The 16,425-nt window shown below is 48.9% G+C and overlaps 1 protein-coding gene across 1 annotated transcript; it reads right to left on the bottom strand.

The window, feature by feature from the left end:
• Positions 1-9,867: 9,867 nt before the first annotated feature.
• Positions 9,868-16,221, bottom strand: KRT4 (keratin 4). Its single transcript, XM_063074704.1, has 9 exons — positions 15,733-16,221; positions 13,714-13,928; positions 12,698-12,758; positions 12,214-12,309; positions 11,486-11,650; positions 11,097-11,222; positions 10,439-10,659; positions 10,159-10,193; positions 9,868-10,049 (listed from the first exon to the last, which is right to left on the bottom strand). Exons 1-9 carry the CDS (start codon positions 16,219-16,221, stop codon positions 9,868-9,870), a joined length of 1,590 nt encoding a protein of 529 aa, XP_062930774.1.
• Between the last annotated feature and the right edge of the window lie 204 nt (positions 16,222-16,425).

Raw genomic sequence — 16,425 nt, 5'->3', positions numbered from 1 at the left:
TGCCCAAGGTCCTGGTGACCCAGTCCTGAAGAAGACTCGTGGGCCCCTACAGAACCATTCTCTGGTTGAGGGGGTGTACTCCTGAGAGCCCCACCCCACCCCCCCACCAGCCCCAGGAGGCCTGATCTAGCAGAGCCACCAGCACTACTGAACACTTCTGACACTGAAGCCTGAGAATCTGCCAGTCTCGTGTTTTTCAGAGGCTTAGGTACTGGGCTTGATTTGTCCAAGTGGAAAGCCGTCCTGCACAGTTCTGGAGCCTGCCAAGTTAGCTGCTTATCTCTCCAGGACAGGTCTTTTTTGTTGTTCTGTCTGCTGCACGTTAGGCCCTGCCAAGGGTGTGTCCTATGTGGCCTTGGCAGGAGCCTCCTCAGAATTGGGAGAAAGGAGGAAAAAAACAGGGACTTCAGTGCTCGCTGGGCAGGGCTGGGTGGCCCAAGTGCAAAGGAAGTGAAATTTTCTTCAGAGTCCTCTCTCCCATGTGTCACCCCCAGGCAATACATCATCCCAGCCCCTCCCTCAGGATAAAACCATGAACTTTCCAGGAGCTTACAGCCTTGTTAATATACTGGATTCCTCGGTTCTTAGCACAGTGTTTTGCCAATAATACGAGGGTACTTCAAATAGTTCCTGGAAAAATTAAATTAAAAGATAACACGAATCTTTCCAAGAACTTTTTGACGTACCCTCGTAAATGCTCATAAAGTTTGGTTGGTCAAATGAATGAGTCAGTCAATGAATTGTTAATGAATTTATTAATTAATTAAGCCCTTATACTAAATTGCAGCCAGATAAAATTGGTTGAAAGTTGGTTCATCTCCCATTACATGAGCCCAAGCTAACTGAGATCATCTTAATATGAGGAATCCAGACTCTTCGAAATGTGGTATTGAGATTTAGGAAAATGTACATGCAAAATGAGTGTCACCTCCTCCTGAGTGGAAAAAAATGTGGAAGCACAGAATCAAGAACCACTCAGTCAAGAATCAATCAATCACAGGATCAAGTTGAAGTTGGCAGGACATTTGAGGTCACATAATCTGCCCCCTGTCCATTGCTGGGATCCCTTCTCCAGCATGTCTGACTTATCTCCCTGATCTTCCACCAGTGCTGCCCAAGGCTGAATGGAACATGAAGTTAGCCAAGCCCAGAGGGTAGCTGCACACAGGACCCTGGCCTCGCTGCTCCCTCTGAGGAAATGAGCTAAACCCAGGCTGGACCAGACCCTCCCATGACTAACCATGACCAAGACTGTTTAAATTCTCTGTTTCAACATCATTAACTGTTAAAGATAATCAATCCTCTCTGCCCCTCTGGCTCTCACAGGAACAGAGCTAGATGAATGAAATCCCTGTCAGTCTTTCACAAAATACATCACAAAAAGTAGGCCATATTTTTTCTTTTAATATTTAAGGGAACAGGATGGAGGGCCAGCCTTTATGCCAGATAGAAATGAGGCTGCTGTGGGGCCAGGTGTGGGATCTGAAGTCCAGGTCTCTAAGAATTCTTAAACCCGTAATGAATCAGGCTACCTTAGTGCCCCGCACTGGGGGAAATCCCAGCCATGGCCAGAGCCCACTGATTCTGAACCATGCTTGTCGTTCCTTTACATAGAATTAACTTGGAGAAGAATCTTTGAGAAGCAAAGTCGCAGCCTCCATTGTCATCAGCTAGTCCCAGGTCTGGGACCTCCCCAGTAGACGGTGGAAGGAGTGGGAAGAAGAACATAATCTATATGTATTCTGGGAGTCAGGACAGCAAAGGAAATGTGGCTGCTCCTGGAGGGGACAGGGAGCAAAACAAAGACTGGGGAGTATATTAGCAGGACTCAAATGTCAGTTCCGATCCATCGTGAGTGAAGGAAGTGATGGAAAGGGAGGAGACAGTGAGCTGAAATTCCTGGTGGTTGGGCCCAGCCCTCTGAACTTAGGGGACCTGATAAATATTTTGAGAAAACAGAGTTGGCTTATACTCACCCCCAAAGCCTGGGTTATCTGAAGTTTATTAACTAAGTGTCCTAAGTACTTTCTCCCCGGAGAAAAGAGTGAATCACTGGATTACAATGTATAAAATCAGATACTCACAGGGCGCTGCAGCCAGGAGGCTATCCAGTCGACTCCTCCACCTCGAGGCAGACACCCACCTGGCCTCTCCTGCTCTTTGAGATCTCCCTGAAGGTGATTCATCAAATCCCCTGGCTTGCCCAGACCAGCAAGTCACCACCATGACCAAAGGAAGGTCTTCTAGGACCTAGCCGTAATGCCTTCTGCTCCATCTAGTGGGAGTCTGCCTCCTCTTCGTGCGATCAGAGAAGACAGGGTTGGCAGGACCCTCACCTGCTCGGCCACCATCACCATGATGCCCATACCTGCCTGGGTCTGAAAGCCCCTTCTAAGGCAAAAAAAGTTGTACTGACCTTCATACATGTCAAAACATACTTCCAATATCCTTTAAGAACATACATTTTTACTATGAATTCAACAATACTTTTAAATAAAATTGCATTTTATAATCACATGCATTTGGTAGTGACAATACATGTACGTATGCATTCAATCTATATGTGGGTTCTCAGAACCCTTGCAGTAACACAATGGCAACTCTAACTGGGGCCTGTCATATTTGAGCCTCAAGTCTCAAATTCCTGCCATCTGGCCTCTTCCCTTGCTGGACAGCACTGTCCTTTAGAGAGGGCTCCTGTCCCCAGCTGAGGTTCCTTGATGGATCATAACCCTCTGAGTGCTGTCCCCCTCTGTCTTCCTTGCCTTTGTGTCCATCAGCCTCTGGCCCTAGCAGACTCTCAAAGGATGTGCACTGAACTGAAATGAATTTGCTCTTGTCTGGCCTTCCAGAGTAATACACACAAACTTCCCCAGCTTCTATATGACAGGGTTGTATTAGTATTTACAATGTTAGAAAATACTATTGAATTCCCAGACATTGTTCTCCAAGTTAGATATACCCAGCTGTTTCTCCCAGTCCTCAGTACACATGGTTTCCAGGACTCTTCTCGAACCCACTCCAATTTGTTAATATACCTCTTAAAATTACACTGCCTAGCTAAGATAAAATACTCAAAGGTGGTTTAATGTGTGCCAAAACTAGTAGGAATCCCCTACTCTCTGTGGTGGGGACACTGCTTCTTTCAACGCAGGTTAAGATTCTATCTCCTTCTTTAATCGTTGGCTCATATCAGTCTTGCCTGGGGTGACGGTAAGACATGGGCTTTGAAGGCAGGCGGGCCTGGGTTTGAATCCTGTGTGATTGCGGGCAAGTTACTAAACTTCTCCAAGCCTAAGCTTCCCCATCTGTAAAATGGAGCTAATAGGTTAATCTTTCATAGCTCTTGTGAGAATTTAATTAAACAATGTTTGGTAAACCCAAGAACGGTGCCTAGACATAGTTAGCACTCAGAAAACATTAACTCTTATTTTGTATCTGTCATTTTGTGACACTTTGGAATGTGCTTCTTCTGTCCTAACTTCAGAAAAGGGCCTCTTCTATTGCTCTGGGAAAACTTCAGGTAAATGCAATGAATTAATTGCTCATGTGACAACCCAAACACCCCATTTTCTTCATATTTGTTACTTAAGGTCCTTCTTCTTCCACAGATGCAAAGCATCGGACCCGATCTGCTTGCCCTGCCTCTCTCCTTCTATGCAATAAATACTTATTGAGCATTGCTTACCAAAACTGTTCTAGGCCTCAGGAATGCAGTAGTGGACAAAACAGATGAAGCCCCTGCTCTTGTAGCTCACATGCCCATAGGGGACAGACAATAAAAAAATAGCCACATGATGTGCCAGGCAGAGAGATGCCATGAAAGAAGTGCAGCAAGAAAAGGGAGGCAGCATGACAAAGGGGTTTTCTTTCATAGAGAGTGGTCTAAGTGGGCCCAAGCAGATATCTGAGTACAGCAGGGGAGCGAGGCATGCAGACACAGTCAGATGAAGGATGTTCCAGGCAGAGGGAACCACAAGTGCAAAGGCCCTGAGGCAGGCGTGTGGGAGTATCTTAGGAACAGCAAGGGCCAGTGTGGCTGAAGCAGAGGGAGGGAGGGAGAAAGGGCTCAGAGACGAGGTCTCTGGCTGGGAGACAGCTCACACGGGGCTTCATAGACGCTGAATAGGCCGGCTTCTTCTCTGAGAGGGGAAACCATTGAATGGCTTAAGCAAAGACAAGACATGAGCTGACTTCCAAAAGGATCCATCTGGCTGTTGTGTGGGAAATAGGCTACAAGGGTCAAGGGAGAACATGGTGAGACCCACTCCGCCTTCCTTAGGCAGCTTCCAGAAAGAAAACTTGCTTCCTAGTTTAAAACTTCCACCTCCTGCTGTAAGAAGAAACTGAAGGAACAGCATCCACAAAGCACTTACAAAGAAGATAAATATGACCATAAAACTGAAAAAGAGGGATTTGTCCCAAATAGGCCTTTATTTATGTAAGATTCTTCTGTATGGTGAGAGCTGTCCACTTATATCTGTGCTGAATCATGTCTGTCTGGCTGCCTCCTCAAACCAGAGGCTTGTAAAGAGCAGAAATTACATTCTCTCTGGGAGAATCCCCAAAAGATCTCAGGAAGTTATTAAATAGGTTGCTTGAAACAAGAAAGAAGTGGGGAGGTGGAAAATTTATAAAGTGATCATTTAGCCTGAGGAAGAGGAAGTTAAGAGGAAATTTAAGTTTCTGTTTCTACACAATGATTTGAAGAGCATGGATCTCTCTCCACCAAAGAATTTAAGGGAATCCAGTTGGACATAAAGCAGAAGGTGTGATCATGGTAGGAAACAGGGTGACCATGGGACACTATAAGTAATCCAAGGAGATTTAGAAAAAGCAACTCATAGCCCTTAGCATATGGAAGGAACTCAACAAATATGGAGGGAATGAATATTGTGGGAGATAAGAGGCGATTCTGCCAGGAGACAAAGAAGGGACAGCAAACCTCTTAGTCCCTGGAAACATATCCTCACAGTAGACAGAGTGGAAAAGGAGGCGGGGCATTTGCAGGGCTTAGCGTTAGGGCTGGGTGGAAGGGGAGTGCGGTGCAGGTGTGGCAGTTCCCAGATACGAGTCCGAAGCACATCATGGGCCTCAAGGCCACAGCTTGAAAGCAGGTGGCCCAGAGATCCTTCCCCATTTCTTTCAGAGCATGTTCTCCCAGACACACCTTGTCCTGAACTTGCCTAGTCTTAGAACACAAAGCCCAAGCCCCAAACAAGCTGGACAATGGGCCAAACCATGGTCCTCCACAGCCTGGCCTCAACCTACCTCTGCAGCCTCCTCTCCCCCCGCTTCCTGTCCTTCATCTTGAGTGATGCTAAGCTGCTTTGGGTTCATACACATACTGCACTGGGCCACACTTCCCTGCCTTTATTCTGGTATTCTTGCTGCCTAGTGCACTCTCCTCCCCTGTGCCCCTCACCGCAGCTCCAGCCCCACACTCCTTTCACCTGGCTGGCTTCTCAGTCTTCAGCATTTATCTCAGATGTCACCTCCTCTAGGGAGCCTTCCTTGAGTCCCCAGCAGAAGTAAATTCTTCTCCCCTTTGCTTCCAGATCTTCAGTGTTTACACCTCCTGTTACTCTTACCACTCTCCTGAAAATTTGGAAACTGTATTTAACATGTCTGCCTCCCCAGCACTCCCCGTACTCAGACACCATATTCACACTAAACTATGCCCTCCTCAAGGGCAAGGGCCATGCTGCAATAGCTTCCTATCCCACAGCCTCACACAGAGCCTGACACAAAGTGGGTGCTCAACAATGCTTGCAGAGCTAGAGCAGCTGCCCCTACTGAGCTCTTAGGTGGTGGATTCACAGGAGGAGGAGCTCCCAGTCTGATGGGAGAAGTGCTGCAGCCCCACAGGACACTGTGCAGAGAAGGGAGTGTCATCAGAATGCAGCCCAAGAGAGGTGTAAGGGAGACAGAGGATCAGGTGATCCATCAGGGCACAGCCACTCCTAGGAGACTTCCTGGAAGACAGAACTTCCTCCTAGAGGAGATTAGAGTCCTGCTGTCTCTCGAGTGAGCTCTTGCCCCCAACTCTAACATCCAGGTCTTCCTTGTTCTTCAAGATCCCACTTAAATACCATCTCCTACATGAAGCCTCCTACAATAGCTAACCCCCTCAGCCAAGACTAGAAGCAATTTCACCCTCCTCTGGACTGCCATAGCCTTTGTTTGTAACCCCGAGTGGCACTCATCTGCCTATCTGGTTACCAAATTATTTACGTGCACGTTTTTATTTGGACATTATCATCTACATTGAAAGCTCCTGGAAAGCAGAGTCTAATTCTTGTTTATATTTGGGTCCCCATTGCCTAGCACAGACTAGGCATGCAACAAACATTTGTTTGTTTATCCAATCTACATTTGTTAAACAGCCACTATATGGCAAGCATAGTGGTTCTGGAATATCAAGATGAGTAAAACCGTGGTTTCTGCCCTCAAAGAATTCAATAGACTAGTGGTTTGTTGAGTAAGTGAATAAATGGGTGAGTGGATGAATGAATGGGTAGATGGGTGGATGGATAGATGGATGGGGGATGGATGGATGGGTGGATAGACAAATAGGTGGGTGGGTGGATGAATAGGTAAGTGGGTGGGTGGATGGATGGATGGATGGATGGGTGGGTGAATAACAAATGGTAATCAAAAACCCTTTTCCAAAAAACCTCTTCCTAGCTTATCTAGCTTCTCATCAACCTTCTCCCTTGAATTTTTGAGGATGAAATCCACAACACTAAAAGTAAAGAAAACTGCAGATGCAGAGCAATCTCACCTTGACCCAAAGTCAACCAGGAAACCAGATACAGCAATAAGCCTGAGTCCTGAGGCTCTACCACCAACGAAATCATTCATGGCCCTGGTTCTATGCTCCCAGCCTTCTCTTCATAGGATAAAAAGATGACTGCCCTTTCCCTTTGTGCCTGGGTTGGCCCACTATTACCATGCCCTTAGGTGTCACAAAGTGGGGCGCTATTCCCTCAATGACTTCCCTAGTTCACTGTCTCACTAAACTCTGAACATCCACCAAGACATGGTCGTAGTCATGCCTTATCCTGAGGTCCTCCAGTCTTAGAACCCAAAGCCCGGGTCACAACAGTGAGCTAAACCAAAATCCCAGTGGGATAGTACTAAATAAGCCCCCCTTTGCTATATCCTTCTGGTTTTACTAGCAGCACAGTAGGGAGATTTCAGAAGTGTTGGCATGAATTTTCTGAAACTGAGAGGGCTGGACCCAGAGCAGAGGGTCGTGGTAACGGGGGAAGGACCTATGTAAATGCAGTAGCTGCTTAGGAGCCAGGAGATGCCTGAGCCAAACTGATGGTGGGGCTGCAGCCAGGAAAGTGGGGCAGCCAGGGAAGATGAACCAAATAAATCGATTTAAAGCTTTGTCAACCCACAGCTGGGCCCATCAGACGTGAGAAGCGATTTCAGCACACCTAGAGGTGAAGTATTTAGAAGAAAAGGGAGAGCACTGGCCCTCAAATGGGGCAGGTAATACAGCCTGTGCCTCCTAGTTCCCCTGAACTCAAAGAGCTGGACAGTATCCAATACAAAGGATCGGAGAGAAGGGTGCTGCCTATGATCTCAGCAGTGCATTTCCCCCCAAATAATCCCCTTGACTAGCTAGCCAGCTCCAACCTGTGGATCATGGCCAGGATCCACTCCCTACACTGTTCTGGAAACACAGGCCAACATGAGTGTTTTTGTTCTTTTATGTAAAACAGGAGTCTTCTTGTATAAATAAAAAATGCAAGCACTCTCACATAGCCACTTGCCTACAAGTACAACCATGTTTATTCCAAGACACTGGTACACGTATATCATCTGCGGCCTGACTTTGCTGTTTAAATTGGTGAGTACAACTGAAGAGGCCCTGAGAGAGCCAGCCGTGCCACTCAGGCTGGCTGCTCCCACACTTCCCTTGCTCAAGGGGCATGAGAAATGCTTTCACTTGCCCCTTGCTTCTCAGTGTGCCCATCACAACTGCAACCTCCTAGTGGGTGAAGTTGAAAAGCTCCACCCCTCCTTCCAAACCTCAACTCCTCCTCCTCACGCCAGAAACTCAAAAATAGCCAAGTCAGCATTTTTTCAGGGGAGGGGTGCAGTGGGGGGAAGAAGTCAAAGCTGCCTAACTTGGCTGCAAAGACTTCCTGTTCTGACACACTGGGCAGTGAGCCCAGAGACAATGGGGAGATTAGGGCCGGGCTTATGAGGGAAAGAACCATCTGGCCCAGAGAGCAGCTGCTCCTGGCTAATGGCCCCTGCCCAGGGAGCACAAGCCCCTGAGATTTGCCCTTTGCTGTTCTGCCCTATTTTCCCAGAGGCAGGGCAGCCCCATAGCAGGACTGGCCCTGGGCAAACCATGTGCACTTCTATCTGCACACAGCAAGGCCCCCCAGGCACTGCGATGGAGGGATGGGAGTCTGAATGAACTCCCTGTCAAGGGTGGGAGACACCAATTGGGTGGCCAAGGGAAAGATTTGTATCTGCAGTGGAGGGGAGTTAGGTCAGACCACAGTTGGGGAGCTGTGCAATCTTTCTCCAAAAAAGGGGAGATGGTGCTGCTCTGGGAGTTCGGAATTCGTCTGGTATAGAAACAGTGCGTCCACTCAAAGTCTGTGCCCAGACCCCCACCTCTGACTGTCCTCTCCCCCTTCTGCAATGTACCAACCAGAATCTCCAGGGCTGGCCCCAGTCAGACAGCTTCCCCTTCTACTGCTCCAGAAGACCTGCCTCACCTCTGCCTTCTCCCACCATTCAGGGACAGCAACACAGGCATAACCCCAGGCCACCCCAGCAGGCGGGAGGTGAGCAGAGCATGAGAGCTCTGGGAAAACACGTGCTTGCCTCCTGGGACAGTTTCTTGAAAGCCTTGCTGGTCCAGTGGGATTTAGCCCCATGCATGGAGTTTTGCGAAAATAGGGAAGTCTTGCTAGACCCTGAGTATAAACACTCTCATAAGCTCCGTAACCCTTATTTTATATTCAACAGAGACCCTTGGACTGCCTCTCCTCATACCTGCCATACACCCCACACCCCCAGACGTAGACTCCTTCCCCCAGCTTCACTCCTGGATTGCCCTACAATGGATGACCTTTGTACAATAATTGGCTGTTCTTGCATCTGTACACCTGCCCTGTAGGCAGCCTTCAGCCTCTATACACTGTACTTCTCCCTCAATAATCAGAGCAACTTAGAAGTAGAGACCTGGGAAATCAGTGCATGACCTTGATCGGTATAGACAGATCCTTTAGACCCCCACTGTCCACTTTTGCCTAAATTATTTGGATATATGAGATTCTAGAGGCTTCGCCCCAGGAACACAGACAATTGCTCAGAATGAATGACAGAAGCATTTTATTGAAGATTCACCCGAAGATGTACAGAAGAATGAGAAAAGTTAAATGAAATACTGAGTGGTTCTTGTCCTGACTTGCAGGGCTAGTTGCCGCCAGCTGATGGAGAATGAGTTTGGTTCTGATGTGATGGATATCCAGGATCTAGTGGGAGATGGCATTGGACTAGGAGGAGACATATGTGACCCTGATAATTCTGAAGATGAAGTTCCTGGTCATTTTCTCCTCTGTCCGTGGGAAGTGAAAGTTCAGCTGACACCCCTCCCGTTCCAGGTGGGTCACCTGGCCCAAATCGTGAAGAAGCTACCAAACTCCAAGAGGGCAGAGTTCACACCCCAGCAGAGAAGATCATCCTGGAGCAGAGAGAACCCAGGGGGAGTGGAGGTGACACTGGTGAGATGAGCCCCAGAGAGGCGGGGTGGAGGCGAGGTGAAGGAAGCACAGAGACACCAGGGCTGGGCCTGGCTGGGTTCAGGGCACCGCAGGGACCTCATTTCCTCTATCGGTAGGCTTTCTTGGTCAACGTGGTAGAGATGAGCTTGCTGCTGGAAGTGCCACAGACTCCGCCACCAAACCCAAAGCCACTTCCAGAGCCAGAGCCCCCACTACCCAGGCCAAACCCAGAGTAGCTTCCTAATCCTCCGCCGATGCCTCCAACGCCGGCACCACCACCGACCACAGCTGCAGGAGAGAGGCAAAGGACACAGTTATTCCAACAGTGCCAGCAGCCAGGAGCCTCAGCCCAGACCACGGTGAACGAGCAGCCATGGCAGGGGCAGAAGATACTTACAGATGCTCACGGCACTCTGGCATTCTCCAGACATTCTGTGGGGGAGAGAAAGCGGTGAGTCACAGTGAGCCTGGAGCTACGTTTCGTTCAATAAGCAGGTCTCCAGTACCTATTTCATCCTTGAGCAGCCAGATTTTAAGGGTCCATCGTGAACCGGTTATCTCCACTGCCCGGGTTCATAACACACCAGCACAGCACTGACGCAAGCAGCCAGCAGAGGCGCAAATTTGTGGCCCAGGACCACTCCAGCCCTCTTGTCCTACCTGCCTTCCCAACTCACCTGCACTCCTCGCCCTCCAGCAGCTTGCGGTAGGTGGCGATCTCCACGTCCAGGGCCAGCTTCACGCTCATGAGCTCCTGGTACTCACGCAGTATCCGGGCCAGCTCCTCCTTGGCCTTCTGCAGGGCAGCCTCCAGCTCTGTGCGCTTGCTGTAAGCATCTTTGAGGGCCAGCTCCCCGCGCTGCTCTGCATCAGCCACAGATGCCTGCAGAGTCTGGCACTGTAGACAAGGGCATCAGACAGGCTGTCATCAGTGTGCTGCTCTCAGGGTCTCTATACCTGTCCCCTCTCTTGGGCAGCTTTCCTTGGGTTAAGATGTCAGGATTCTGTCCATCCTTCTCCCCACCTTCCCTGACTCTTACACATTTCACTCACTCCAGCCAGAGTCTACCAACGCCCTCTCCAGACTGGTTAGATAAAGATGAGCAAAAACCAATGAAGAAGAGCCAAGAAACCAATGTGCAGTGCTGGGGTGTCATGTCGTGTTGACTAGGATATTGCTGAAAAGATCTGGGTATGGCTTGTGTAAAGAGCTACGAAAGCCCTGTAGACAAGCTCAAAGTTTTCAGGCCCTGTGCTTTATCTGCTTGTCTGCTATGGAGATGTCTGCCTTAGGCCCCTGGTCCTGCACTTCAGCTGGACAGGGGTTATAACCACCTGCTTCTTGATGTTCTCGATCTCAGCCCGCAACCTCTGGATCATCCTGTTGAGCTCCGCAATCTCACTCTTGGTGTTCTTCAGGTTGTCACCATGTTGGTCAACTGAGGTCTGGAGCTGCTGGACCTAATACCCAAGGAGATGCAGGGAACCAGGGGTCAGGGGAATTAGGATAAGGTCCATTCTCAAGCGCACTCTGTGAGAATAGCCACAGGTGTCAGGGATAACACAAAATGTCGAGTAATCCCAAATCAGACCGGGATCAATGATGCCTGGGAGAATCTGTTCACCTCCGACTTCTCCTGGGCTCAAGTTGATGCTTGTTCACAGACATCAAAAGTAGAGCCCCAAAGCCACCCCCTATCTCCTGAGAGATCCCCACCACCCACCTTGGTCTGGTACAGGGCCTCGGCCTCAGCCTTGCTTCTCTGGGCGATCTCCTCATACTGGGCACGGACCTCAGCAATGATGCTGTCCAGGTCCAGGCAGCGGTTGTTGTCCATGGAGAGGACTACAGATGTGTCACTGACGTGGGTCTGCATCTGGGCCAGCTCCTGCAGGGCAAATGTCTTACATCAGCTCCCCAGGAGAGTCTCTGCAGACCTCTGACACCAAAGATCTGCTGTAGTTACGAAAATGGCCATGATATGTGCTCAGAGGGAAGCAGGGCTGGCATTCCCAATGTGGGGGGTGGTAAAATTTCTAAGTAAAAATCGAGTGGTTGGTGACATCTCAGGACAGAAAAGCAAGGCCTCTCATCTTTACTGTCCCCTGAGAACCATAAGCCACTCTACTTCTAATGCAGAGGATACTCAGTATGTTGGATGGGAGAGAATGGAATGCATCCATTTCACCAGAGAAATGCTAGGCAGCAGTGAGTTCTATCCCATGCAAGCTGTAGGTCTAATCACCTCTTCTAACTCAACACCGGGTTTTGAGAGCCTCCCAGTCAAATCTCTCACTTCACTTCAGCCCTTCCTATGCAAGGCCTTGCTGACAACCCACTGCCCTGAAGTAAGGGAGTGAGCATCCTTTCAAAGAACTGTGAATCCCAACCAGTGGCATCACAGATGGCTGATTCTTCCTCTGAACGGAGGGGGCGGGTGGAAATCCTCACCGCCTCGTGGAGGACCCTCAGGAAGTTAATCTCATCATTCAGTCCGTCCACCTTGGCCTCTAGGTCCACCTTGGTCATGTAGGCCGCATCCACATCCTGCAGAGGAGGAGAGGGGAGCAGATAAGAGACAGGAATGACAATGGGGGGCTGTGGGTGTTAAGTGACACCTAAAGGTGTTCTTAGTAGCACTTAGGAAAGACTACACAGCACCAGGTGAGCCAGTGGGGGACCAATCATTCGATATATTCTGCCCCTAAAGCCACCGGAAGACATGGACATTAATGACCCAAATAGGCTTTCCTCCCAACCTTAGTTCCTTGGAACCCGGCTCAGTTACCCACTTCCTTTGCCTTCATAGATCTGGATAGGACCAAGGAAGGTGGAGATGAGGCAGAGATGGGCCAAACCCACAACCCAAGCCAAAGACCACCCACAAAGCGAAGGGGGACCCTGAGAGCACTTCCTGCCACCCTGCATTTCTCACCTTCTTGAGGACCACGAAGTCATTCTCAGCGGCTGTGCGCTTGTTGATCTCATCTTCATACCTAGGGGCAGGGATGAGAAGAAAAAGAAAAAAGCCTGCAGTGAGCTAGTGTTTCTTAGATATCTGCTGCTTGTTTTCAAACGTCTAACTATTTGAGAATGTCCAGGTAATTAACTACATTTCCCATGTTCATACTGATATTCATTCAACGTACATTTATTGAGTATTACCATGTATGAGGTACCGGTCTAGACCCTGGTTTATTCGGGGACATGAAAACCAAACTTTAAAAAGACGGTTTTCAAGAGATAAGATGTGAGGAGAAGAACCAGCAATGCCCGAGTTGATTTTATCTCCATGGAAAGGCTGTCCTTCTGGCCATTTTGGCAGATTGAATTCTCAGGAAGGTTGCCAGCACTCCCGTTCCCTTTGTTTGGTGTGTGAGTGAATCGAGAGAGTGCGTTGGCATTTAGTTTTCCAGTCCCTTCCCATAGTGAGCATAATAAGAAATCCTGTGTATTGGGTGCTCACTGTACATGCTTTCTCTATCTCATTTGATTTCATTTAATTCTCACAACCCAGAAGGTAGAAATATTATCCCTACTTTAAAGATGAAGAAAACTGAAGCTCATAGAGAGTAAGCAACTAACCCATGGTCACACAGCTAGTAAGTGAGGAATCAGTGTTCAAACCGGCTCCCTCTGTCTCTACGACTCCGTATTCTGACCATGCTGTACTGCTTTTCATCTGCTCAGTTTCTGGTCTTGTTTGTATAGAGCAAACCCAGCTCCCCGAATCTATTACCAATTTTCTGTTTGGGGCAACTCGTGGTTACTAAACTTCAGCCTGTGAAAACGTGACTATGTGGATGCGGAGAAGCAACCTAGAGGACCTCCCTGGCCCCCATGGGATCTCTTCAGATCCTGAATCCTAAACCACTGGAGAGGAGCCCAAGGAGCCTGGGCCATGGCCAGGTGGATGTGTTGAATGGCATCCCTTCCTTCCTCCCCACATACTTGGTCTTGAAATCCTCCACACTGTCCTGCATGGCCTTCAACTCAGACTGCAGGCGCCCTTTGTCATTGCCCAACGTGTCCAGCTGCTTTCTCAGGGCACTGAGGTAGGTCTCAAAGAAGGGATCAAGGTTTTTGGTGGACGTGGTGGTCGTCTGCTGCTGGAGGAGGTTCCATTTGGTCTCCAGGACCTTATTCTGTTGCTCTAAGAACCGCACCTGTGTTGAAAAAGGCACCGGCCAGCTGATGAGGGCCTAAAGCTTTAGCAGGAAGGGTTGGCTAAGTCCAGTACCAACCCAGTGAATCCAAAGCAACCAGGCAGCCCAAAAATCACTCCAATAGGGTCACCAAGTTACAATTCCAGGGCACCATTCCCTAGGATCAACACAGTGGCCCCCCTCTGGAGCCCATAGCAGCAAATGGGCCACGTGGGTTGTGGAGAAGAGAATACAGCCAGAGCAGCGGGGTCCGACAGCATAGCAAGAACAACTTCCTAACCACGGGGATCCAAAGGCTCTGAGTTGAGTTACTAGAGAAGATCATTAAACTTCTATGAAAAAATGAAATAAAACTTCAGAGCTACCACAGTCTGGAGGCTCTTTCATTCAAAGTGATCCTGACCCAAGGCAAAGGAAAGATAAATTCACTAATGACTTAAAAAACAAGCTTATTTATCAATGGACATGGCATGTCCCTGTAAACCTAAGCACAAGTGAGTATTTAAGACCAAGGCCCTACACATATTCTGAGTCTCAGCTAGACTCCATTCTGCAAGGGACTTGCCTAAACTTTCCCTCCCTCTGTGAAAAGATTTAGCCAGATAAACTAAGGTGCAGCTTAGCGTGACATTTCCACTTTATGCGCTTCAGAACTGAAAGGAAAACAAGTAAGGGAGACCAATCATGTTTTGAGCCCAAAAGGTGAGATGAGATGAGATGACACAAGGAAACACCGGAGAACCTTTAGTCTTGCTGTCGTGACTGTATGTCCTAGTGTCACAGCAAAGCCTCTTTAAGCTACTATGGGTTTACTCAAACTAGCAAGAAGAGCAAGGGTGCCCACTCAGTCTACTCCAAGATTGATCATTCTTGGCCACACATCGAGAGGCCTGAGACCCTGGGGCATGGTGCACCAGGGCTGCTGGACCCAGGTGCCACACTCACCCATCCAGGCATCGATCCTGGGGTGACGCAGCTCTCTGGGGCTGCTCTGCTTACTATCATCCATCATATTCAACTCTAACTGAGCTTAAAGGACTTGGATCTCTAGACCTTGCATAAAAAAGGAGGTTGGGCTACGATCTCCTCCCCTCTTCACACAGACCCAGAAATGAGCAGTTTTGCCCAGAGTCGGGGGAATGAAGAAGGTGACCTCCCAAGGTCCTATTGACACCTAGAATCTGCCACTGAAATTAGTTCCTTTTTCATTTGCAAAACCAGCTTGGTTTACCTCTGCTCTAAGAGCAGAAATGCCAATCATTAAATTATTAATGTGGGGAGAGGGAGGGGGACTAACGAGGAATTGGTTAACAGATACAAAGAATAATTGTATATTGTAATGATGAATAATCTAACTATCCTGATCTAACCACCACTTTGTACACAACTATTGAAAATCAACGATGTACCCCACATGTATGTATACTAAACAATCTTTAAAATTAATTAATTAATTAATTTAAAAAACAAGTTATTAATGGAATTAACTTTGTTGTTTCCAAAACCAGAACCTGAGAAAAAGCAGGAAATAATGAACCCACTTATAGCTGGGGTGACCAGAACCATACAAGCCAATTGCTTTGCCCAGGACCACACAGTATGTCTAGGGGACTCTAGACATTTAAGTGTTTAAGCATCCTGTCTTCCCACCAGCAAGGAACAAAAGAGAAAGACTCACTTGGGGAACTGAGGCCCTGAGAAGTTTGGTGGTTTTCCCAATGCCTGTGATAGGCTCGGGTCCATGATCCCAGGACTCAGGAACCCTAGCTTCTAACTCCCTTCTCTGGCAAAGGGCATGGCTCACCTTGTCAATGAAGGAGGCAAACTTGTTGTTGAGGGTCTTGATCTGTTCACGTTCCTCAGTCCGGACTTTCTGGATCTCCGGGTCGATCTCCACACTGAGTGGCGTCAGCAGGCTCTGGTTGATGGTGACTTCCTGGATCCCACCAGCAGGGCAGACAGGGAAGCCAGCGCCACCCCGCCCACTGAAGGAGCCCCCAAATCCACCGCCAAAGCTGCCAGCACCAAAACCAGCACCAAAGCTGCCGGCACCAAAACCTCCAGCACCCCCAAAGCCGACGCCTTGGCGGGACCCAGCCACACTGATGGAGATGCTCTTGTTCCCCCCAAGGTTGTAGAGGCTCCTGCTGCCAAAGCCTCCGGAGGAGCAGCGTCCTGCACCCCCAGACACAGAGGCCGAGCTGAAGGCAGCTCTCTTGCCGCCACCTACGATGGCCGAGCCACAGCTAAAGCCCCGGGACCCGCCTCGGACACACTGCTGTCTGGCAATCATGGCTGGAGAGAAGACAGTGAGCTCAGAGCTATCAGAGAGAAGCGAGAGGGGACAGGCCCGTGAATGCCAGAGCCCTCAGCCTGGGTCTCTTATATGTGCTGGAGCAGCAGGGCTTGGTTGCAGGGGCATAAAGGGAAAAATCTGAAACATCTCTGGGCTTGGCCTTTGGCACAGGCCCATCCTTCTCACAGCTTCCGAGCATGT

The sequence above is a fragment of the Cynocephalus volans genome, chromosome 12, assembly GCF_027409185.1.
Source record: "Cynocephalus volans isolate mCynVol1 chromosome 12, mCynVol1.pri, whole genome shotgun sequence".
NCBI lineage: Eukaryota > Metazoa > Chordata > Mammalia > Dermoptera > Cynocephalidae > Cynocephalus > Cynocephalus volans.
The sequence above is the reverse complement of the archived record's forward strand: the minus strand, read 5'-3'. Positions and strand labels throughout refer to the sequence as shown.

Excerpts from the sequence above, each read along its gene's own strand:
- KRT4 (XM_063074704.1), bottom strand. The coding sequence starts at position 16,221 with ATGATTGCCAGACAGCAGTGTGTCCGAGGCGGGTCCCGGGGCTTTAGC. Across the intron at positions 12,759-13,713 it reads GTGGAGGATTTCAAGACCAA|GTATGAAGATGAGATCAACA; the intron begins GTATGTGGGGAG and ends CCCTGCCCCTAG. Across the intron at positions 11,651-12,213 it reads TGAGGGTCCTCCACGAGGCG|GAGCTGGCCCAGATGCAGAC; the intron begins GTGAGGATTTCC and ends TTTGCCCTGCAG.